Source organism: Oncorhynchus masou, chromosome 27 (assembly GCF_036934945.1).
Source record: "Oncorhynchus masou masou isolate Uvic2021 chromosome 27, UVic_Omas_1.1, whole genome shotgun sequence".
Lineage (NCBI taxonomy): Eukaryota > Metazoa > Chordata > Actinopteri > Salmoniformes > Salmonidae > Oncorhynchus > Oncorhynchus masou.
This window is the reverse complement of record NC_088238.1, coordinates 51,736,498-51,762,383: the sequence shown is the minus strand read 5'-3', so window position 1 is coordinate 51,762,383 and position 25,886 is coordinate 51,736,498. Positions and strand designations below refer to the sequence as shown.

Below are 25,886 nucleotides of genomic sequence, written 5' to 3'. Positions count from 1 at the left end.
GTGTAGTACAACAACAGTAACAGCTAACTGTATTACTTGGTGGTGTAGTACAACAACAGTAACAGCTAACTGTATTACTTGGTGGTGTAGTACAACAACAGTAACAGCTAACTGTATTACTTGGTGATGTAGTACAACAGTAACAGCTAACTGTATTACTTGGTGGTGTAGTACAACAACAGTAATAGCTAACTGTATTACTTGGTGGTGTAGTACAACAGTAACAGCTAACTGTATTACTTGGTGGTGTAGTACAACTAACTGTATTACTTGGTGGTGTAGTACAACAGTAACAGCTAACTGTATTACTTGGTGGTGTAGTACAACAACAGTAACAGCTAACTGTATTACTTGGTGGTGTATTACAAAAACAGTAACAGCTAACTGTATTGCTTGTCGTACAACGGTAACAGCTAACTGTATTGCTTGGTGGTGTAGTACAACAATAGTAACAGCTAACTGTATTGCTTGGTGGTGTAGTACAACAACAGTAACAGCTAACTGTATTGCTTGGTGGTGTAGTACAACAGTAACAGCTAACTGTATTACTTGGTGGTGTAGTACAACAGTAACAGCTAACTATATTGCTTGGTGGTGTAGTGCAACAATAGTAATAGCTAACTGTATTGCTTAGTGGTGTAGTACAACAACAGTAATAGCTAACTGTATTACTTGGTGGTGTAGAACAACAGTAACAGCTAACTGTATTACTTGGTGGTGTAGTACAACAGTAACAGCTAACTGTATTGCTTGGTGGTGTAGTACAACAGTAACAGCTAACTTTATTGCTTGGTGGTATAGTACAACAACAGTAACAGCTAACTGTATTACTTGGTGGTGTAGTACAACAGTAACAGCTAACTGTATTACTTGGTGGTGTAGTACAACAGTAACAGCTAACTGTATTGCTTGGTGGTTTAGTACAACAACAGCAACAGCGAACTGTATTGCTTGGTAGTGGAGTACAACAGTAACAGCTAACTGTATTGCTTGGTGGTGTAGTACAACAGTAATAGCTAACTTTATTGCTTGGTGGTGTAGTAACAACAGTAACAGCTAACTGTATTGCTTGGTGGTGTAGTACAACAACAGTAATAGCTAACTGTATTACTTGGTGGTGTAGTACAACAGTAACAGCTAACTATATTGCTTGGTGGTGTAGTTAATAGCTAACTGTATTACTTGGTGGTGTAGTACAACAGTAACAGCTAACTATTACTTGGTGGTGTAGTACAACAAAAGTAACAGCTAGCTGTATTACTTGGTGGTGTAGTAGTAGTCAACAACAACATCTAACTGTATTACTTGGTGGTGTAGTACAACAACAGTAACAGCTAACTGTATTACTTGGTGGTGTAGTACAACAACAGTAACAGCTAACTGTATTACTTGGTGGTGTAGTACAACAACAGTAACAGCTAACTGTATTACTTGGTGGTGTATTAACAGCTAACTGTATTACTTGGTGGTGTAGTACAACAACAGTAACAGCTAACTGTATTACTTGGTGGTGTAGTACAACAGTAACAGCTAACTGTATTACTTGGTGGTGTAGTACAACAGTAACAGCTAACTGTATTACTTGGTGGTGTAGTACAACAACAGTAACAGCTAGCTGTATTACCTGGTGGTGTAGTACAACAATAGTAACAGCTAACTGTATTACTTGGTGGTGTATTACAAAAACAGTAACAGCTAACTGTATTGCTTGGTGGTGTAAACAGTAACAGCTAACTGTATTGCTTGGTGGTGTAGTACAACAATAGTAACAGCTAACTGTATTGCTTGGTGGTGTAGTACAACAACAGTAACAGCTAACTGTATTGCTTGGTGGTGTAGTACAACAGTAACAGCTAACTGTATTGCTTGGTGGTGTAGTACAACAGTAACAGCTAACTGTATTACTTGGTGGTGTAGTACAACAGTAACAGCTAACTGTATTGCTTGGTGGTGTAGTAAACAGTAACAGCTAACTGTATTACTTGGTGGTGTAGTACAACAACAGTAACAGCTAACTGTATTACTTGGTGGTGTAGTACAACAACAGTAACAGCTAACTGTATTACTTGGTGGTGTAGTACAACAATAGTAACAGCTAACTGTATTGCTTGGTGGTGTAGTACAACAGTAACAGCTAACTGTATTACTTGGTGGTGTAGTACAACAACAGTAATAGCTAACTGTATTGCTTGGTGATTTAGTACAACAACAGTAACAGCTAACTGTATTGCTTGGTGGTGTAGTACAATAGTAACAGCTAACTGTATTGCTTGGTGGTGTAGTACAACAACAGTAACAGCATTGCTTGGTGGTGTAGTACAACAGTAATAGCTAACTGTATTATTTGGTGGTGTGGTACAACAGTAACAGCTAACTGTATTACTTGGTGGTGTAGTACAACAACAGTAATAGCTAACTGTATTACTTGGTGGTGTAGTACAACAGTAACAGCTAACTGTATTACTTGGTGGTGTAGTACAACAGTAACAGCTAACTGTATTGCTTGGTGGTTTAGTACAACAACAGCAACAGCTAACTTTATTGCTTGGTGGTATAGTACAACAACAGTAACAGATAACTGTATTACTTGGTGGTGTAGTACAACAGTAACAGCTAACTGTATTACTTGGTGGTGTAGTACAACAGTAACAGCTAACTGTATTGCTTGGTGGTGTAGTACAACAGTAACAGCTAACTTTATTGCTTGGTGGTAACACAACAACAGTAACAGCTAACTGTATTACTTGGTGGTGTAGTACAACAGTAACAGCTAACTGTATTAATTGGTGGTGTAGTACAACAGTAACAGTAACAGCTAACTGTATTGCTTGGTGGTTTAGTACAACAACAGCAACAGCTAACTGTATTGCTTGGTAGTGGAGTACAACAGTAACAGCTAACTGTATTGCTTGGTGGTGTAGTACAACAGTAACAGCTAACTGTATTACTTGGTGGTGTAGTGCAACAACAGTAACAGCTAACTGTATTGCTTGGTGGTTTAGTACAACAACAGCAACAGCTAACTGTATTGCTTGGTAGTGGAGTACAACAGTAACAGCTAACTGTATTGCTTGGTGGTGTAGTACAACAGTAACAGCTAACTGTATTACTTGGTGGTGTAGTACAACAGTAACAGCTAACTATATTGCTTGGTGGTGTAGTGCAACAATAGTAATAGCTAACTGTATTGCTTGGTGGTGTAGTACAACAACAGTAACAGCTAACTGTATTACTTGGTGGTGTAGTACAACATTACTTGTAACAGCTAACTGTATTACTTGGTGGTGTAGTACAACAGTAACAGCTAACTGTATTGCTTGGTGGTGTAGTACAACAGTAACAGCTAACTTTATTGCTTGGTGGTATAGTACAACAACAGTAACAGCTAACTGTATTACTTGGTGGTGTAGTACAACAGTAACAGCTAACTGTATTACTTGGTGGTGTAGTACAACAGTAACAGCTAACTGTATTGCTTGGTGGTTTAGTACAACAACAGTAACAGCTAACTGTATTACTTGGTGGTGTAGTACAACAGTAACAGCTAACTGTATTGCTTGGTGGTGTAGTACAACAGTAACAGCTAACTATATTGCTTGGTGGTGTAGTGCAACAACAGTAATAGCTAACTGTATTGCTTGGTGGTGTAGTACAACAACAGTAATAGCTAACTGTATTACTTGGTGGTGTAGTACAACAGTAACAGCTAACTGTATTTCTTGGTGGTGTAGTACAACAACAGTAACAGCTAGCTGTATTACTTGGTGGTGTAGTACAACAGTAACAGCTAACTATTACTTGGTGGTGTAGTACAACACAAAAGTAACAGCTAGCTGTATTACTTGGTGGTGTAGTACAACAACAGTAACAGCTAACTGTATTACTTGGTGGTGTAGTACAACAACAGTAACAGCTAACTGTATTACTTGGTGGTGTAGTACAACAACAGTAACAGCTAACTGTATTACTTGGTGGTGTAGTACAACAGTAACAGCTAACTGTATTACTTGGTGGTGTAGTACAACAACAGTAATAGCTAACTGTATTACTTGGTGGTGTAGTACAACAGTAACAGCTAACTGTATTACTTGGTGGTGTAGTACAACGACAGTAACAGCTAGCTGTATTACTTGGTGGTGTAGTACAACAACAGTAACAGCTAACTGTATTACTTGGTTGTGTAGTACAACAACAGTAACAGCTAACTGTATTACTTGGTGGTGTATTACAAAAACAGTAACAGCTAACTGTATTGCTTGTCGTACAACGGTAACAGCTAACTGTATTGCTTGGTGGTGTAGTACAACAATAGTAACAGCTAACTGTATTGCTTGGTGGTGTAACTGTATTGCTTGGTGGTGTAGTACAACAACAGTAACAGCTAACTGTATTGCTTGGTGTGTAGTACAACAGTAATAGCTAACTGTATTGCTTGGTGGTGTAGTACAACAGTAACAGCTAACTGTATTGCTTGGTGGTGTAGTACAACAGTAACAGCTAACTGTATTGCTTGGTGTTGTCTGTACAACAACAGTAACAGCTAACTGTATTGCTTGGTGGTGTAGTACAACAACAGTAACAGCTAACTGTATTACTTGGTGGTGTAGTACAACAACAGTAACAGCTAACTGTATTACTTGGTGGTGTAGTACAACAATAGTAACAGCTAACTGTATTGCTTGGTGGTGTAGTACAACAGTAATAGCTAACTGTATTACTTGGTGGTGTAGTACAACAACAGTAATAGCTAACTGTAATACTTGGTGGTGTAGTACAACAGTAACAGCTAACTGTATTACTTGGTGGTGTAGTACAACAACAGTAACAGCTAGCTGTATTACTTGGTGGTGTAGTACAACAACAGTAACAGCTAACTGTATTACTTGGTGGTGTAGTACAACAACAGTAACAGCTAACTGTATTACTTGGTGGTGTAGTACAACAACAGTAACAGCTAACTGTATTGCTTGTGTTGTACAGTAACAGCTAACTGTATTGCTTGGTGGTGTAGTACAACAATAGTAACAGCTAACTGTATTGCTTGGTGGTGTAGTACAACAACAGTAACAGCTAACTGTATTGCTTGGTGTTGTAGTACTACAGTAATAGCTAACTGTATTTCTTGGTGGTGTAGTACAACAGTAACAGCTAACTGTATTACTTGGTGGTGTAGTACAACATAACAGCTAACTGTATTGCTTGGTGGTGTAGTACAACAGTAACAGCTAACTGTATTGCTTGGTGGTGTAGTACAACAACAGTAACAGCTAACTGTATTACTTGGTGGTGTAGTACAACAACAGTAATAGCTAACTGTATTACTTGGTGGTGTACAACAATAGTAACAGCTAACTGTATTGCTTGGTGGTTTAGTACAACAACAGTAACAGCTAACTGTATTGCTTGGTAGTGTAGTACAACAGTAACAGCTAACTGTATTGCTTGGTGGTTTAGTACAACAACAGTAACAGCTAACTGTATTGCTTGGTGTGTGTACAACAGTAACAGTAACAGCTAACTGTATTGCTTGGTGGTGTAGTACAACAACAGTAACAGCTAACTGTATTGCTTGGTGGTGTAGTACAACAACAGTAACAGCTAACTGTATTACTTGGTGGTGTACAACAACAGTAACAGCTAACTGTATTGCTTGGTGGTGTAGTGCAACAACAGTAATAGCAATTGCAGTAAACAGTAACAGCTAACTGTATTACTTGGTGGTGTAGTACAACAGTAACAGCTAACTATATTGCTTGGTGGTGTAGTGCAACAACAGTAATAGCTAACTGTATTGCTTGGTGGTGTAGTACAACAACAGTAATAGCTAACTGTATTACTTGGTGGTGTAGTACAACAGTAACAGCTAACTGTATTACTTGGTGGTGTAGTACAACAGTAACAGCTAACTGTATTGCTTGGTGGTGTAGTACAACAGTAACAGCTAACTTTATTGCTTGGTGGTATAGTACAACAACAGTAACAGCTAACTGTATTACTTGGTGGTGTAGTACAACAGTAACAGCTAACTGTATTACTTGGTGGTGTAGTACAACAGTAACAGCTAACTGTATTGCTTGGTGGTTTAGTACAACAACAGCAACAGCTAACTGTATTACTTGGTAGTGGAGTACAACAGTAACAGCTAACTGTATTGCTTGGTGGTGTAGTACAACAGTAACAGCTAACTATATTGCTTGGTGGTGTAGTGCAACAACAGTAATAGCTAACTGTATTGCTTGGTGGTGTAGTACAACAACAGTAATAGCTAACTGTATTACTTGGTGGTGTAGTACAACAGTAACAGCTAACTATATTGCTTGGTGGTGTAGTGCAACAACAGTAATAGCTAACTGTATTACTTGGTGGTGTAGTACAACAGTAACAGCTAACTATTACTTGGTGGTGTAGTACAACAAAAGTAACAGCTAGCTGTATTACTTGGTGGTGTAGTACAACAACAGTAACAGCTAACTGTATTACTTGGTGGTGTAGTACAACAACAGTAACAGCTAGATGTATTACTTGGTGGTGTAGTACAACAACAGTAACAGCTAACTGTATTACTTGGTGGTGTAGTACAACAGTAACAGCTAACTGTATTACTTGGTGGTGTAGTACAACAACAGTAATAGCTAACTGTATTACTTGGTGGTGTAGTACAACAGTAACAGCTAACTGTATTACTTGGTGGTGTAGTACAACGACAGTAACAGCTAGCTGTATTACTTGGTGGTGTAGTACAACAACAGTAACAGCTAACTGTATTACTTGGTGGTGTAGTACAACAACAGTAACAGCTAACTGTATTACTTGGTGGTGTATTACAAAAACAGTAACAGCTAACTGTATTGCTTGTCGTACAACGGTAACAGCTAACTGTATTGCTTGGTGGTGTAGTACAACAATAGTAACAGCTAACTGTATTGCTTGGTGGTGTAGTACAACAACAGTAACAGCTAACTGTATTGCTTGGTGTTGTAGTACTACAGTAATAGCTAACTGTATTTCTTGGTGGTGTAGTACAACAGTAACAGCTAACTGTATTACTTGGTGGTGTAGTACAACTATAACAGCTAACTGTATTGCTTGGTGTTGTCGTACAACGGTAACAGCTAACTGTATTGCTTGGTGGTGTAGTACAACAACAGTAACAGCTAACTGTATTACTTGGTGGTGTAGTACAACAACAGTAATAGCTAACTGTATTACTTGGTGGTGTAGTACAACAATAGTAACAGCTAACTGTATTGCTTGGTGGTGTAGTACAACAGTAACAGCTAACTGTATTACTTGGTGGTGTAGTACAACAACAGTAATAGCTAACTGTATTACTTGGTGGTGTAGTACAACAGTAACAGCTAACTGTATTACTTGGTGGTGTAGTACAACGACAGTAACAGCTAGCTGTATTACTTGGTGGTGTAGTACAACAACAGTAACAGCTAACTGTATTACTTGGTGGTGTAGTACAACAACAGTAACAGCTAACTGTATTACTTGGTGGTGTATTACAAAAACAGTAACAGCTAACTGTATTGCTTGGTGGTGTAGTACAACAATAGTAACAGCTAACTGTATTGCTTGGTGGTGTAGTACAACAACAGTAACAGCTAACTGTATTGCTTGGTGTTGTAGTACTACAGTAATAGCTAACTGTATTTCTTGGTGGTGTAGTACAACAGTAACAGCTAACTGTATTACTTGGTGGTGTAGTACAACTATAACAGCTAACTGTATTGCTTGGTGTTGTCGTACAACGGTAACAGCTAACTGTATTGCTTGGTGGTGTAGTACAACAACAGTAACAGCTAACTGTATTACTTGGTGGTGTAGTACAACAACAGTAATAGCTAACTGTATTACTTGGTGGTGTAGTACAACAATAGTAACAGCTAACTGTATTGCTTGGTGGTTTAGTACAACAACAGCAACAGCTAACTGTATTGCTTGGTAGTGGAGTACAACAGTAACAGCTAACTGTATTGCTTGGTGGTTTAGTACAACAACAGCAACAGCTAACTGTATTGCTTGGTAGTGGAGTACAACAGTAACAGCTAACTGTATTGCTTGGTGGTGTAGTGCAACAACAGTAATAGCTAACTGTATTGCTTGGTGGTGTAGTACAACAACATTAATAGCTAACTGTATTACTTGGTGGTGTAGTACAACAGTAACAGCTAACTATATTGCTTGGTGGTGTAGTGCAACAACAGTAATAGCTAACTGTATTGCTTGGTGGTGTAGTACAACAGTAACAGCTAACTATTACTTGGTGGTGTAGTACAACAAAAGTAACAGCTAGCTTTACTGAAGACTCATCTCTTCAGTGGGTCATATGATTGAGTGTAGTCTGGCCCAGGAGTGGGAAGGTGAACGGAAAGGCTCTGGAGCAACGAACCACCCTTGCTGTCTCTGCCTGGCCGGTTCCCCTCTTTCCACTGGGATTCTCTGCCTCTAACCCTATTACAGGGGCTGAGTCACTGGCTTGCTGGGGCTCTCTCATGCCGTCCCTGGAGGGGGTGCGTCACCTGAGTGGGTTGATTCACTGATGTGGTCATCCTGTCTGGGTTGGCGCCCCCAGCCCCCCCTCTTGGGTTGTGCCGTGGCGGATATCTTTGCGGGCTATACTCAGCTTTGTCTCAGGATGGTAAGTTGGTGGTTGAAGATATCCCTCCAGTGGTGTGGGGGCTGTGCTTTGGCAAAGTGGGTGGGGTTATATCCTTCCTGTTTGGCCCTGTCCGGGGTGTCCTCGGGTGGGGCCACAGTGTCTCCTGACCCCTCCTGTCTCAGCCTCCAGTATTTATGCTGCAGTAGTTTATGTGTCGGGGGCTGGGGTCAGTTTGTTATATCTGGAGTACTTCTCCTGTCCAATTCGGTGTCCTGTGTGAATCTAAGTGTGCGTTCTCTAATTCTCTCCTTCTCTCTCTCGGAGGACCTGAGCCCTAGGACCATGCCCCAGGACTACCTGACATGATGACTCCTTGCTGTCCCCAGTCCACCTGGCCGTGCTGCTGCTCCAGTTTCAACTGACCTGAGCCCTAGGACCATGCCCCAGGACTACTTGACATGATGACTCCTTGCTGTCCCCAGTCCACCTGGCCGTGCTGCTGCTCCAGTTTCAACTGTTCTGCCTTATTATTATTCGACCATGCTGGTCATTTATGAACATTTGAACATCTTGGCCATGTTCTGTTATAATCTCTACCCGGCACAGCCAGAAGAGGACTGGCCACCCCACATAGCCTGGTTCCTCTCTAGGTTTCTTCCTAGGTTTTGGCTTTTCTAGGGAGTTTTTCCTAGCCACCGTGCTTCTACACCTGCATTGCTTGCTGTTTGGGGTTTTAGGCTGGGTTTCTGTACAGCACTTTGAGATATCAGCTGATGTACGAAGGGCTATATAAATAAATTTGATTTGATTTGATTTTGAGCTGTATTACTTGGTGGTGTAGTACAACAACAGTAACAGCTAACTGTATTACTTGGTGGTGTAGTACAACAACAGTAACAGCTAGATGTATTACTTGGTGGTGTAGTACAACAACAGTAACAGCTAACTGTATTACTTGGTGGTGTAGTACAACAGTAACAGCTAACTGTATTACTTGGTGGTGTAGTACAACAACAGTAATAGCTAACTGTATTACTTGGTGGTGTAGTACAACAGTAACAGCTAACTGTATTACTTGGTGGTGTAGTACAACGACAGTAACAGCTAGCTGTATTACTTGGTGGTGTAGTACAACAACAGTAACAGCTAACTGTATTACTTGGTGGTGTAGTACAACAACAGTAACAGCTAGATGTATTACTTGGTGGTGTCGTACAACAACAGTAACAGCTAACTGTATTACTTGGTGGTGTAGTACAACAACAGTAACAGCTAACTGTATTACTTGGTGGTGTAGTACAACAGTAACAGCTAACTGTATTACTTGGTGGTGTAGTACAACAACAGTAATAGCTAACTGTATTACTTGGTGGTGTAGTACAACAGTAACAGCTAACTGTATTACTTGGTGGTGTAGTACAACAACAGCTAGCTGTATTACTTGGTGGTGTAGTACAACAACAGTAACAGCTAACTGTATTACTTGGTGGTGTAGTACAACAACAGTAACAGCTAACTGTATTACTTGGTGGTGTAGTAACAACAACTGTATTGTAACAGCTAACTGTATTGCTTGGTGGTGTAGTATTGTATTACTTGGTGGTGTAGTACAACAACAGTAATAGCTAACTGTATTACTTGGTGGTGTAGTACAACGGTAACAGCTAACTGTATTGCTTGGTGGTGTAGTACAACACCAGCTATTGTTATTGTTATGTACTTTGAATTTGCTTCAACAAACTCAGTATCAACTAGCACTTCACCTTGTGGAGAACAAAGAATGTTGAGGAACACGTTATACAGTGATTAAAATAATAGGGCAAATCGGTTTTTATCTCAGTGCAGATGTTCAAATTAGACATGAAACTTTCCTTCTGTTGGGTCATCAGGTTAATACTTTATTTGTTTGATTGTAGCGAAGAGGAGAGAGGAGAACAAGAGGAACGAGTTAAAGAAACAAGGAAGTAAACAAACAAGAGACTTTGGGAAAGCTGTGGCTACAAGCCTTTGTATCAAATCCAGAGACAACGTTATCAGGCAACAGTAAAACATTTGATATATTTGAAGAAGAAAGAAAACGGTAACGTATTTGTGGACTCTAAAAACTATGGCACAGTATTTACCTAAACATACACAATACCAAACTGTTTAGCCACACCCCTAGAACTATGACCAGCTTCATAGCACTCTGAACCACATGGATTTTCTTCAAGTTATTTGCCATTTTGATCAATTCAGCCATATACCATTTACATTTCTTATGCCATAAAAAGGCACCTTGTCTGAAATCTGGAAGATCCTCACCATTTCAATACAGCTACGTTTCAATATATCAAAGCGGAGGCACAATTCATTTGAACTTACTAAACATACTGTAAATGTGTATATCATCACCAGAATTCACTCTTTATGTCTATTTGCAGGCGTTTGGTCAATGATTGATTGCCATGATGGCAAAACTATGGCATAAGAAATGTTTTTTACAAAACACAAATATGTCCATCTAGTGAAATGGCCTTCGATAGGTATAGTATGGAGAGAGTCTTTACAGCTGGGTAGGGAGGGGGGGGGGGCCTCTGGAACAAAACCACTGAAAAAGGCAACAAAAAAAATACAGGAGGTCCCTATTCCCCGAGGGATATGCTGCATAGAAGCAGATTTGTTTTGGTTTTCCTTTTTCACAGACACACACACACACACACACACACACACACACACACACACACACACACACACACACACACACACACACACACACACACACACACACACACACACACACACACACACACACACACACACACACACACACACACACACACACACACACACAGAGATACGCACACACACACACGAGACGCACAAAAGGCTTGTAACCACACCCAAGTGGAGGCCGCAAGCCCCTGCGGTTGGTCACGCTGTGTTTTCGTCCTCCTGCCCGAAACGAACAGCACAGCGGTGGCATCATACACACATACCCCATTACACACTTCAAAGAGGTGGTGTAAAGTGTGTGTTTGTTTGGGGAGGAAGGGGGATAATTGGACAGCTCCCATACTGATTCTGAGAAATAAACGCGGCAGCTGCTCTTTTTGAGGGGGTTATACTCCGGAACAAATACAACCGAGACAAAACCTAGATTGAGAGCTGAGATAATGGGGGAAAGGACAGGATGTGGAAGGGAAAAGAAACAAAGTTATGGGGAAGAGAAAGTGAGTGATTTTGGATACCTAGGAGGATATAAACTGTTAGGAAGCGAGTGTTGCTCATGCTTTAGTGGATACAGAACCCAAGTGTCTTGATGTTCCTAGGACTGTACAGTATATATGCATACCAGACTTCTTAACGACTCTTTACACATGTTATTTTTCAAGTCAGAAAAACTGAAATCCATCTACCTTTAATGCATTTTGTACTTCAATAACCTCTTTACTAAAATTACATTCATATTTATAAGTGTACTCAAACCCCCTTTTTTGCTGAATCCACTTTTGTCTCCCTAGCTAAAGGGGGTAGAAAAAGTTAAACAAATCCAAAAATGTAGTGTAACACATAAATCACACAGAGAAAGACTCAGAACAGGAAAAAGTCCCACAGGATTCTGGGAAACTCAGAGCGGCACAGTGGATGCTGCTAAGCCCGGCCCTTCAACACCAGCTCTGTGGGAGACGATTACGTCACCTCTCGCTTCTCTACCCCAGAGCGCAGAAGGAGGGAGGGAGGAGAGGAGCTATTGGAACACAAAAAGCTGTCTGAGACAAGCAGACCTCAGTGTGGCGTGATCTTACTGCGTCTTCCGACTCCATTCGCCTTGTCCTTTTCTATCTCCTTTCAGTGGAGGGGGAGGGGTCTTTTTGATTCGACATCAAGATGTAGGAAGCTCCGTTGAGGGTACTGGCCTAGGTGCGCCCTGGCCTCTGTGTTTCTCTTTTAATCTCTCTCTTAGGATCACAGAAATTGCCCTGCCCTGATTCCATCTCTATGTATTTCCTTGTACACTCCCTCTCTTCAACACGGCCTAGCAAATGGAGTGGGTCTTTGGTGGACACCAGGGGGCATCAGGGGGAGGGAAAAGGCCACAAGAATAAAAAGGTTGACTGATTCTTGTTTTATTATTTTCAATCCTTGGAAGAAATGAGATGAGTACAAGGACAACTGGAAGTGTATGGTCTACACTAGCCTATGATTGTCACCCAGTGGCCAGCTACAGTACATGTGCATAACAGCTACAAGTGTCAAGTCTTCCCCCCCTTTTTCTAGGAATGTTTTCCAGTTGTTATGCACAAGGTAAAAACTAACATGAACCTCGAAGCAGACCTGGACTGAAAGTCATCTGGCCACTATGGTCTTAGGTTAGTGACTCGGACTGAAAGTCATCTGGCCACTATGGTCTTAGGTTAGTGACCCGGACTGAAATTCATCTGGCCACTATGGTTACTGGAGGTAACATAAGCTCACAAGATCGGTAATTGACAGATTCTACTCCAGGCAAAAGGTTTGCTAGAGTTGCTGCTTTGTGAACGGGAAATAGAGGAATTCCTTCTAATGCTTCTATGCACTGACCTATAATGCCTAGTCCATCTAGTGTTAGAATGTTGCTAACACCTCAGAACCCCATGGAACGATCAGCACTCAGATGGCAGCCATACAGCCACTCACACACATCCACACACACACATCCACGCCAAACAAGCAGAATCCCACCTCAGCGTTCACAAACAGAATTCCTACATACTGTGCATGTTACCTGTTCATATAAAGCTCTCACAGACACTTGGAGCACAAGTTTACTAAAGCAATCACACATATCACACACTCACACAGTGTAATTTAATGCTCCGACTCCCACCGTGTCGAATTATGTCCATTTTGGCTGATCCCTTCTGTCCCTAAAACAAGGCCTCCCCTGTATTTCTATGCGGTCAACAGAATGGGAAGCGGACCGAAACAAATGATTCGCAAAACACACCCTGTTAGCTGTTGTTATTCTTATATTATAGATATTGTCGTAACAAGTTTGAGAGGACAATTAATCAAGCTCTTGAACTATTTCTACTGAAAGACGTGAGAACAGAAACCAGAGGTGAATGGGGCGAGCCAGAGGAAAGGAGAGGTGAATGGGGCGAGCCAGAGGAAAGGAGGGGGAATGGGGCGAGCCAGAGGAAAGGAGAGGGGAATGGGGCGAGCCAGAGGAAAGGAGGGGGAATGGGGCGAGCCAGAGGAAAGGAGAGGGGAATGGGGTGAGCCAGAGGAAAGGAGAGGTGAATGGGGCGAGCCAGAGGAAAGGAGAGGGGAATGACAGGGGAATGGGGGGGCGAGCCAGAGGAAAGGAGAGGGGAATGGGGCGAGCCAGAGGAAAGGAGAGGGGAATGGGGCGAGCCAGAGGAAAGGAGAGGTGAATGGGGCGAGCCAGAGGAAAGGAGAGGGGAATGGGGCGAGCCAGAGGAAAGGAGAGGTGAATGGGGCGAGCCAGAGGAAAGGAGAGGGGAATGGGGCGAGCCAGAGGAAAGGAGAGGGGAATGGGGCGAGCCAGAGGAAAGGAGAGGGGAATGGGGCGAGCCAGAGGAAAGGAGAGGGGAATGGGGCGAGCCAGAGGAAAGGAGAGGGGAATGGGGCGAGCCAGAGGAAAGGAGAGGGGAATGGGGCGAGCCAGAGGAAAGGAGAGGGGAATGGGGCGGGCCAGAGGAAAGGAGAGGGGAATGGGGCGAGCCAGAGGAAAGGAGAGGTGAATGGGGCGAGCCAGAGGAAAGGAGAGGGGAATGGGGCGAGCCAGAGGAAAGGAGAGGTGAATGGGGCGAGCCAGAGGAAAGGAGAGGTGAATGGGGCAAGCCAGAGGAAAGGAGAGGGGAATGGGGCGAGCCAGAGGAAAGGAGAGGTGAATGGGGCGAGCCAGAGGAAAGGAGAGGTGAATGGGGCGAGCCAGAGGAAAGGAGAGGGGAATGGGGCGAGCCAGAGGAAAGGAGAGGTGAATGGGGCGAGCCAGAGGAAAGGAGAGGGGAATGATGGATCTGTCTTTTTTCTCTCCTCCTCTTACTTCACTCCCCCACTTCACATCAACCCTCCTCCTGATTCAACGCTTTGGCTCTGATCGCTACTTTACAAAAGAGAGGCAGGGGACTGTGCAAGTGTACGCACTACAAAGGAGCCGATGGCACCCTTCCTTCTCCACTACAGGGACTGGTCGTCCGCTTTGAAATATTCCTCAGATGTCATTTCTATATACACCTTCTACAACTTTCCGTTGCTGTTGTCCCGCTGTTTCTTGCTGCTGCCGCCACTGCTGTTGTAGAGGCTGGGGTTCCCCACTAGGTGGTGTGGCGCCATGCCAGCGTAGGGACCAGCTGCAGCAGCGTAGTTGAAGAGGGCAGGAAGGAAAGGCAACGGCTCCACCTTCTCCCCCCCGGGGGCCATCATGTTCAGAGCCATGGGCAGGGTGGCCAGGTTGTAGGGGTAGGCTAGCAGCTGCGGCCCGTAAAGCAGGTGGTAGGGGTCGGGGTAGAACGGCAGTTTGGCAAGATCCCCGGTAGGCACCATCTTCCCCAGCGGCCCGAAGGCGAGAGGCCCCGTCGGGTAGGACATGAGCAGGTTGTCCTCCTGCTTCTTGCCAGAGCGGTAGCCACCCTGGACGATGAGGGGCAGCGGGTAGTCCTGCATGGGGTATCCCCTGGCAGTGACCTCCCCTCTGTGAGGGTCTCTCGATGGCGCTGGGGAGTGGTCCAGGGGCTCTTCCTCGGACGGTGGGGGGTCCCGGGGGAGCAGCAGGGCATGGGCAGAAGGGCGGTCGCTGCCACTGACCGACCCAGGGGGCAACTGAAACCTCTCGAGACCCTGTGTGCCACGCAGGGACTGGGCAACCTGTTGATTGGCCTGCATCAGCAGGTCCATAGCAGTGGGGAAGCGGCGGGGAAACTTGGAGGGCCGCCTCTGCAAGGGTGGGCTGTTAATAGCAGTTTGAATTGGTGTGTGTATCGGGGACAGTGCGGGACTAATCGGCTCCTCTTTGGGTACCAGGAGGGTCCCCTCCATGTCTCTGGGCTGCTCCTGTAGTGATGCTCCCCTTGACTGCTGAGCCCTCTCCATCTCCCTTTCTCTCTGCCTCTCCCTTCCCAGCTCTCTGTCCATCTCCCTCTCCCTCTGCTTCCTCCTTCCCAGCTCTCTGTCCATCTCCCTCTCCCTCTGCTTCCTCCTTTCTAGCTCTCTGTCCATATCCCTTTCCCTCTGCCTCCCCCTTTCCAACTCTCTCTCCATATCCTGTTCCCTTTCCAGCTCTCTCTTCATCTCCCTCTCCCATTCTCTCTGCCTTTCCCTCTCCACCTCCCTCTCCCTGGCTAAAATCGAGGACATGGTCAGGTCTTGTGCTTGGTTGGGACTGGGGCTCCTGGACAAGGGTGGGACCCTGAGATCTTGGGCCACTGGTGAGTTCTTAAAACCAGCATGATGGAGGAGGCTGATCCCACATCCCTCCCTCTGTCCTTTTCCCACAATATCACCCTCCTGCTTCACACCACAGACCCCTTGGAGGGGCACTGTTGTCATGGCAACGGACAGAGGAGCAGCAGTATGGCTGATTCTCATCTGCAAGGTCGGGGCCATATTTGGAGAAGTGACAGGTGCAGGGCTGGTCCTCCTGTGGTTCTGCCCCTCCAGACTCCTCTTCCTTGGGGTCCGGTAGTCCAGACATTCAGCTCCGCTGCTCATGACCAGCACACCCTGGAGGGCCGAGGAGCAGCAGAGGGAGGGAGATGGTGTCGGCCGGTCGGCAGTGGGGATCTCTGGAGGGGGCTGAATAATCTGAGGACTGGGCGCTCTGTCAGGAATGGGAGTTGTGAGTTCATTAAGTTCTTTGAGTTCAGGGCCGCTGCACGGTGTTGGAGTTTGGTGCTCTGCTTTCACCTCGCTAGGCTGGCTCGCGCACTGCAGCGGCTCTATGGCCTCGCTACTATGCTGTGTCTCTGGGATAGGGTAGCTGATAACGGGGACAGAGTGAACAATAGGAACATGGTCACTCGTGGTGTCTACGTCTTTGCTAACAGTGCTAACTGTTGTCTCTGCTGCTGCTGCTGTTTTTGACTCTGTCTGCGTCTCCTCCTTTTCTCTCTCCGGGGAGCTGCTTAACTCGTGGCGCCTCACGTGGCGGTTTAGCGCTGAGGATGTCTTGCACACCTTATGGCACTGCGGACAGGTGTGTCTCGCCAATGACCTCCTGCTTAGGCAACTTGGACTTCCCTTCCCTAGTATAACCCTCTCTCTTGCCCTGTCTACCTCTGTTAACTCCGTCTCTGTCTCCATGCCCTCATCTCGAGACTGACACCCCGCTCGGGATGGCACAGACGAGGGGTTGGGGGCTTTGGGGTGCTGGGCTCTCTGGTGGTCCTCTAGTTGGTCCCTGGAAGGGAAGGGGGCCCTACAGAGGAGGCACACAAACTCCAGCAGGTGGCTAAGCTCGTGTTTATCCCGCTTCCTGGAACTGGAGAACCAGCGACCACACGTATCGCACACCGACGCACTTCCATCGGACCAGAGCCGGCGTTTTGTGTCCATAGGGGGGACTGAGGTAGACAATGGGGGCTGGGGAGAGACCAGGGGAGGATCAGCGAGCTTAAGGTGGGCTTCCCCGATTTCTTCCTCCCCCTCTTTGTCCTTCTCTTTTGAAGGTATAGAGGAAGTACTGAACGATTCAGGTGCCTCTCCCTCCTCCTGCACCATGTGATCTTTCACCTCCCCCACTTCCTGCTCCACCTCATCCATCTTTCCATCCTCCTTCTCTTGGTCTTCCTTATTCACATGGTCCATGAGTCTCTCTGCCCTCCTCATTAGCCGGAGGGAGCGTTTGTAGTGGAGTTTGCGTTGCCAGTTCTTTGTTTTGTGGGCATGAGGGGCCTTCCTCTTGGGCTTGTATGAGTAGTAGGGCCTCCAGAGGTTGTCCTCATCATCCTCACTCTGCCCCTGCTTGCGCACCTCCTGGCGGAAGTAGTACTCCCTGACCTTGCCCGTGGCTTTTGGGCTTTTCTTCCGGCTGTCCCCCTCTCCATTTTCTCTCTCCCCATCTCCTCCTCTCTCCCCCTCAGCTTCGACACTAGAGCTGCGATGGGAGCGGTGTTTGTGGTGGTGGTGGTGGGAGTGGCGAGGTTCCTTGGAGTCATGTGGGGAGTAGTCCATCCTTTTGGCTCTGGAAGGAGGGGGGCTCCTGTCCCTCTTGAGGTCCGTCTCGGAGATGCTGCGTTTGACCATGGCCTCCTCGCCTATCCGCACCGTGATCTGGCACAGCGGCCCGGCCCCTTTGCCCTCTGACCCTGTGGACGACTGTTTGGCTGAGGAGCTGTCACTCTTGCTGTGCCCCTTGCGGGACTTATGATGGGACCTACCTGTTTCTGATCTCCTCTCCCCCTCCTCTGTGGCATCTGAACTATCCACTAATTTAGCTCTCTTCCTATGGCTCTCCGTACTTTCCCTGTGAATTTTAACAAGCTTTGCACTGACCTTGGGGAGTGTCTGGCTGTTGCTAGCTTCAGGGGAGGGACTGCTCAGGGGGCCTTTCCCGGCCCCAGAGGTGACCTGGTTGCTATGGACAATGACGGATGGCGCTGCTGTGCCATGCACAATGACGGAGGGCTTGGAGTGGCCGTATGTGATGACAGAAGACAAACCCAACTCTGGGCTACCGCTGACCTTTGGAGTTTTGACTTTGTTACGAACGGATGCCTTGGAGCTGCTGCCACAGCTATCTACCTGCTCTGACTCTGTCTCTCTGTCAGCTACTCTCCCTAAGGCCATACCTGTCAGGGAGGGGGGCAGTGTGGGGATCTCTCCCTGCTCTAGGCCCACTGAGAGGGGGAAGCCAGCAGGGAACTCGTCAGGGTCAGGCTTCACACCCTTGGGTAGAGAGCAACTGATGAGGCTGTGAAGGTCCAGGGAGCCGGGCAGGCTGCAGTCCAGGGGCTGAGGCAAGGGGACGGCAGAGGGGTCAGACGGGGGCAGCAGCAGGCTGTTGGCCAGGGAGTCACTGTAGGTCTTGTAGGGTCTCTTCTGGGAACGCATGGGAAGCAGGCGGTAGAACTTGAGGGCGTTGACCTTCTGCTTGTAACCGCCGTTGACTGTCTTTTCGCTGGAGATGAGGCCCGGGCTGATGCCGTGGAAAGCCTTCTGGTGGGTCTTCAGGTTGTAGTACGTTGCGAAGGCCTCCCAGCAGAAGATGCACTGGTAGCGTCGCTCGCCCGTGTGCCACACCTCGTGCTTGGTGCGGTACTCGGCCAAGGCGAACACCTTGTCACAGAAGTGGCAGGGATACTTGCGGCGCCACGAGTGCACGTTGGAGTGACGCTTGAGGCTGGACAGGGTCATGTAGGAGCGCTCGCACACCGAGCAGAAGTAGATGACATGGCCGTCCACCACCTTGACGAAGTGGTCCTCGTCCCCCACCAGCTCTGACACGTCGCCTTCATGCCGAACCAGGAGAGCTCGCCCTTTTTTCCCTTTCCCAGGCTTCATATCCTCTTCACTTGCCCCCACAATCTGTCCTCCCTCCACCCTAACCTCCCCTTCCTCCAGGGGCTCCTCTTTGGCCAGGATGGGGAGAAGGGGGATGCTAGATGGGAGGGCCGGGTTCAGAGCGTGCGTGCAGGAGGCCTCGTGTGACTGCAGTCTCTTGTTGTGGATGAAGGCTTTGCCACAGTGCTGGCAGCTGAGGGCCCGGCCGCCACGGTGCAGCCGCATGTGGGCCGTGAGAGACGAGGCGGAGCTGAAGAGGCGGTGGCACACCCCACATATCAGCTCCGGCTCGGGGCCATCTGGGGGGGTGGAGGAGGAGTGAGGAGGAAGAGTGAAAGACTCAGAGGGGTGAGGAAGAGGAGGAGAAAGGTGGAGGTTGGGTGGACGTAGGTTTGTTCCAACTTGGGGGCTGCCCACCCTCCCTCCTTTTTTCCCTATTTTCTCCTTTCTGTCTGTGCCCCGCCCCCCTGGCCCCGATAGGCCACAGTGCTCAGGTTGAACAGGATCTGTGCAGTCTTTGAGGGTGAGGCCGTGCCATTGGTCAGTCTGTGCCCCTCCCCTGGGTAACCACCTAAAGGCCCATTGGAAGACCTGGGGGGGAACCTGTGGAACTGGGAGTCCAGACAGGCTTTGAAAAGAGGTGGGGGGGATTTGATGTCCTTTTTGACCAGTGCGGTAAGATCCATAGGAGAGGAAGAGGAGGAAGGGGAAGAGGAGGCGGAGGAAGAGGACGGGGAGCTGTCCCGCTGGGGGGGGTTAAAGGGCCCCCGTTTGTCTGTGGTGGTGGCATCCAGTTTCCACGCTGACACCTCGTTGGACACCTTGGAGGAGTGTCGGCGGCGGGGGTAGGATGTGGCTGAGGAGGGGCGGTGGTTGTGAACGGTGAGGGCGGCGGGCAGGGCGGCACTGAGGGGGAAGCTGAGGGTGATCTTAGCGTTCTCGGGGCCGTCTGCCTCATCATTCATCAGCCCCTCCATCATGGCCTCCCCTCCTCGGCACTGCCGGCTTTTACCCTTCATCTGCCCTGGTTCCGCCTCCTCTTCTTCCTCAACCAGATTGGTCAAGATGGGCACCCTAAGGCTGAGGCCCGCCTCCGACAGATGCCTGGTCCCCTTGGAGCCCTTGCGGGCAACACGGGAGGAGTAGATGAAGTCAAGCAGGTTGGACAGCACACAGGACTGGAGGTTAGGCAGGTCCAGCTCAGCCCCCTGGATGAGCCTGGAAGAGGGGGTAGACGGCGGGTGGTGGCTGCCTAATACAGGAGTCGTAGGCGGTGGGGAAGACGACGACAGCAGCAGCTGGCGGAAGTACTGGCAGCAGGCGGCCAACTTGGCGTCGCTGGTGGCGATGAGGTTGACGTCACAGAAGAGGGTGGGCCCGGCGGTCAGGCGTTGCTCGTTCAGGCGTAGCAAGAAGATGCCTGCGTGGAGGGGGTCCAACACCTCCAGCCAGGACACCATGACCAGCCCCCAAAACCTGCGAAACGACAAGAAGAGATGAGTGTTACAGCTAGAATGGATCCCTGCATGCGAGTTTTGTAAGTCGCTGTGGATAAGCACTACATTTGAATGTATTATACAAGAAAGAAAATACCCATTCCTATCCAAAAAAAGATTCCTTCATGATGCTAAGGAAACGATGCTAAGGAACGATGCTAAGGAAATGATGCTAAGGAACGATGCTAAGGAAATGATGCTAAGGAACGATGCTAAGGAAACGATGCTAAGGAACGATGCTAAGGAAATGATGCTAAGGAAATGCTTAAAGTTGCTTAAGAGCGCAACAAACATCAGCTGATATTAAAATCCACAAAGGAATGGCGAGAGCAGGGAAAGAGAGAAGAAGAAGGAATATGTGGTAATGCTGGTTTAGATTTCAGCACACAGAGACTGGAAAGAAATTCCAGGGATCCATCTTGGCTGTGTCACAACATTCACGTCACCTAATTGGAAGGCGTTCAGATTTAATCAAGATTTAATCAAGATTCCCTTGGAATAGAGTGTCGACTTGCATCCCATAGCCCTGTGGACTTAAAACAAATAGGTCCCGTTTAACAGACATGGTGGGGGGAAAAGGGGGGTGATTCTCATCACAGCCTGCTGGCCCATTCCTGGTAGTGGTCAGAATCTGCCGGCCATGACTCTAACCATTATTTGTGAAGGCAGAGGGAGAGAGAGAGGGAGGGAAGGAAAGTGGAAGCCAGGGAGAGAGGCAGGGAGGCAGGGTAGGGGAGGATAGTGGAGGAGGGGTGTTTTTCCGCCCGCTGCATCCGGTTCTGTCGCAGTTAAGCTCGAGAGGACGAGCAAAGATCGACGGGGCGCTTCCCATTTCCATTCTAATTCTAGCAGCGATTGCGGCAGATCCACTCGCCTGCTATCTATTCATACACGCCAGCTCGCAGATTCGCCTGCAATAGGCAATTTTATTATAATTACTTATTTAGCACAGGCCGTTCTGTGGGGTCTGCAGATTGGGGAGATGGATGTTGAGGCCTTAATGATGCGACAAAAATAAAAATCCACAGTCATGCTTTTCTGCTTGTGTTTTCAAGCAGCAAGGCAGAAAGGCCTCTGTAAAATTCCACAGGCAGCCCTGAACAGGCAGAAACTAGGTCAGCACTGTTATTGCAGAGGGAAGAGAGAGAGAGAGAGAGAGAGGGAGAGAAAGGAAGAGAGAGGGCCAGGCTGGAAACAGGAACACACATACACACAGCACAGGCCGACGGAAAGGCAGATAGCACACAGGCAGACAGACACAAACACATCCCCATTGGCAGAAATGCACGCAGTCATATATACAGGCACCGGCAAGCACCCACAGCCACAAAAACAAACTACTGATGCCATGGGTGTAAAACTATACGTAAAACAATGGGGAGAAGCAGGGGCGCAATCCGCAACAGACAGAGCGTCTGTAGAGGTGGAATGAACTGAATTACAGAACAGAATAAGAGGAGCTTTGAAGAAAGAGGATATAAAGGGGGAAAGGGACACGCCACCCATACACTGAAATGATACACAACGAAATACACAGTAAAGTCTCACAACTACGCTGCTAATCCCACTTGCTCTGTATTTCCCTGGATATACAGGCAAACACAGTGACTATTTTGGCAACCTACCTCTATCGCCCTATTCGCACAGGACTAGTATTACTATACAATGTCGGTTATGTAATGGTTACTCCAGCACAAAACGGACGGAATTAGTTTTCCCAAACTGCCCCTGTATTTCTTTTTTTTTTTCATTCAAAATGGACCGTTGTGACAGAAGCCTGGAGGCTCTTCTTGTCGTAAAGATATTTCAAATGTCTAGGGATGGCCTAATGTTGACCTAATGACCTTCAGGTCAAAGACAGTCAGCTTAACAATCCATATCAATGACAACCATGAACTAACCTACGCAGACATTCAACTACCTGACGGATTTGGCAATTTATCAATTCATTGGCACAATATCGTCCACTTCATCTTTAAAAAAAAGAGAAGTACGGCACTAGGAAAGTTGATATGTGACAAAGGCTACGGGCATAGCACTTTGTTTTACGCATCAATTTGGTCCCGTGTTCTTCCCCAACCTGGGTGCAGCACCTGCTCAACTCTTTTAATATCCCTCAAAACACGGGGATGACGACTCACACGGGACTATCAGAGGACCTGGGAGTTCAGCCAAAAAACAGGGGTTTTCAGGGCTGGAATAATAACTACATGCCAAGTAAACATGACTGACATGGCAGATTCAGACGGGACTAAAATGACAAATGTGGTGGGTTGTGCTCATGCCCAGTAAAACATATCCTGTCCGTACACGGCTTAACTTCCTTCCTACTGGACACAGAGACATAAAAGTTCATCTGACTCTGGGGAAGTAGATAAAAGGCCTCATTGCCAAAATCCTGAAGTCTCCCTTTAAACTAGATGTGTCTTCTTGAGTAATATGTGGATATGTTTACTGTGCAGTCTGCTCTGACAACACACTGTCACTTGGTATTAGTCCCGTGTGGCTCAGTTGGTAGTGCATTGAGCTTGCAAAACCAGAGCTGTGGGTTCGATTCCCATGAGGGACCAGTACGAAAAATGTCTGCACTCACTACAGCAAGTTGCTCCGGATAAGAGTGTCTGCTAAATGACAAACAAATGTCATTTAGACGCCAGCTACTCGTAGGCGGACACACCGTGAGACGGCGTGAGGGCAAAAAAAATGTCACGATTTCATCTGGTGTTTATGCCGCAAATGGGAAAATGCGTCTGCCGCCCTCTCTCTCTTCATCTCGCTGTGACGCACACAACTGCCTCTCCACAAACAGGCCCTGAACGACGGTCTGGCCAAGCGTGACGGGGAGCTTTACACACACACAACACAATCACGCACCACACACAGTCACGCGCATGCATACACCCCCTCCCCCCTCACACGCAAGCAAGCATCTGACCCTCAGTGTGCCAAGGACCCAGCCTCGCCCCCCACAAAATACAGTGCCCTTCTGAAGCACAGTGTTCCGCACAAGCAAACATGTCCGCTGAAGGATTGTACATCTATTTTCACCCACGGTGCTGAAAAGAGAAAAAAAACACACACAAAAACAGAACAGCAAGTGCAAGTACGGTTTGTGTGGCACAAATGACTGACTAAGCTACGTAGATGAACACAAGACAGAATCACAACGTCAGCAAGAGGAAAAACATCAATGCTACACTCGGGTCACAGTGACCATGCCACTATTAAAAGTACCTAGAGTCCTAATCAGTTAGTATGCAATGGCTCTGATCCCATCTCCTTTATATGTACAGCCCAGCCATAGACTAGTTACTGCAAGAGACTGGTGGGTGGGTTTCAGCCAGCACCGCGGGGGGAAATGTGGGGGGCCGGATTGGAGTGTGTGGGGGGGAGGTTTAACTCGTTCCGCACTGTGAGCGAGTGGAGTGGGATTGTGGAAATAGGAAGGTGTCGGTTGGGTTCTCCCCAGTGTGGAACGGCCAGCAAGGGGGGCACCAGTTGGGTCGTGAAAAGGGGGCTGTTGTTGGAGACAGAGAGAGGGAGAGACACTGAACTCTCCATAACCCCCGGCCCAGAAAACATGGAGGAGCCAGCCAGATGGGCAGAGGGAGGAGGAGGAGAAGAGCAGGGGAGGAAGGGATGATGGTATGGGTCGGGGAGTGGTGGGTGGAGAGAGGAGGGTTGGAAGGGTAGATAGTGTAACTTCAAACACATCTCTTCCTGGTCCAGATTTCATGGTTTCCTTGTCTTTCAGATCCTGCTCAGCGTGTCAACATGGCCCCCCCTCCCCCTCAGTGTAATCTGTGGTATCGCTACAATTTGGCATGCCATTCCACGCACCAGCGAGCCTGCTCCATGTTAAAACGCCACACTCCATGGTCCGTTAGCTCTCAATCCGGCACATAATTATCATCATTCTGACCCCTGTAATAGAGAATGGAAACAACACCCACTGACCTTTTTGGGGCAATTTTCCCCAAAACCATTTAAAATTTTGCACACAGTCCCTCTGAAGACACAGTGCAGGTCAGTTAGGTTTGTGCAGCATAAAACAATACAACTTTATTGTCCACAGTTACAGCAAACAACGGAAATGTGTCTCTGCTCTCGTCATTTCTCAACCGTATGACTAGAGCGCATCACACAGCAAAGGGACAAATCCTGACTTTATAGATGCATACATAACTCAAACCTCTGGTCAAATCATACTTCTGCGGAAGTCATTCATATCAACGAGAGATTTATGCGTAACATTGCACGCTGAAATCTCCATTTCCGAACTGGACAACTGGAATGGCTTAAGTGGAAATTGTACGCAAAACCAACATTGCCAGGGTATTCAAGTCTTCCATTGGATGCCATTGACATAATCTAGCCAGTATACAAACAACAAGTCAAACAGAAAACTGTTGGCTGGAAATTCATCAACTGCCACTAAGCAACGAGGCTCCCTATAACTCCTGACCTCTGACCCCTAAAGCCCTGTGGCATTGTAGGTCATATTTCCCATACAGTGAAGGCAGAGGCTTGGTGGCCATGGTGACCAGGAATGTGGAAATATTTGGCAGAGGGACTGTTGTTTTGGAAAAGGAAAGCAGGGTTGGCTAGGGAAACAACAATGGGTCTGTGACGTTAAACTGCCCTCCAAGGCTTAGCAAGAACCTCCTTCCGCTTCCAAAATAACAACCTGGCACTAGAAGGATATTTGGATGACACACCAAAGAACAGACAGGAGAGGCGAGAATAATTTAACCTCGGCGCTAGATTCGCTATCAGGGACGTGTATGTGCAAGTTTTTCACCAACTCCTTGTGTCATTTTGGGAGTTAAGTCGGCTGACCAGTCACAGTGAGAAAAGGTTTCTCACACAGAGCCCATGTCATGCTCACGTCTACCGCCTTGCTCTGATACACATTAGCTAGACCCCCCAATCTGGAGTGTTTCATGCAGATGCGAAAGACGCAGAGATTTTTTAAGTTTCATCACAATCTCTGAACGAGTCATCGCTCCTGAAAAAGAACTGCGTGGTACGCCAGCGAGACCGAGGAGGAGGAGGGAGACAAGGCCTCTTATTGGCCCCCCACACACAGTACACACACACACACACACACACACACACACACACACACACACACACACACACACACACACACACACAGAGACACCAACCCTTACACACACTTAAAACAAATATTACATTTCTCCTGACATACAAAACAACCAGGCAATGGCGTGACTGAGAAAAACAAGCAGACGAAAAAGAGAGAGAAACATATCAGCCTCCCTTTCACTGCT

General features: G+C 47.0%; 1 protein-coding gene across 1 annotated transcript; it reads right to left on the bottom strand.

Annotated features, from left to right (window-relative positions):
* Nucleotides 1-11,353: 11,353 nt before the first annotated feature.
* LOC135515522 (uncharacterized) lies at nucleotides 11,354-20,556 on the bottom strand. Its single transcript, XM_064939141.1, has 2 exons — nucleotides 19,906-20,556; nucleotides 11,354-19,852 (listed from the first exon to the last, which is right to left on the bottom strand). Exons 1-2 carry the CDS (start codon nucleotides 20,554-20,556, stop codon nucleotides 14,837-14,839), a joined length of 5,667 nt encoding a protein of 1,888 aa, XP_064795213.1. The 3' UTR covers nucleotides 11,354-14,836.
* Between the last annotated feature and the right edge of the window lie 5,330 nt (nucleotides 20,557-25,886).

Bases quoted from the DNA above. Each gene is read 5' to 3' on its own strand.
- LOC135515522 (XM_064939141.1), bottom strand. From the start codon at position 20,556: ATGGTGTCCTGGCTGGAGGTGTTGGACCCCCTCCACGCAGGCATCTTC. The intron at 19,853-19,905 runs GTGTCAGCGTGG...GGGGCCCTTTAA, and splicing joins CCTCCAAGGTGTCCAACGAG to CCCCCCCCAGCGGGACAGCT.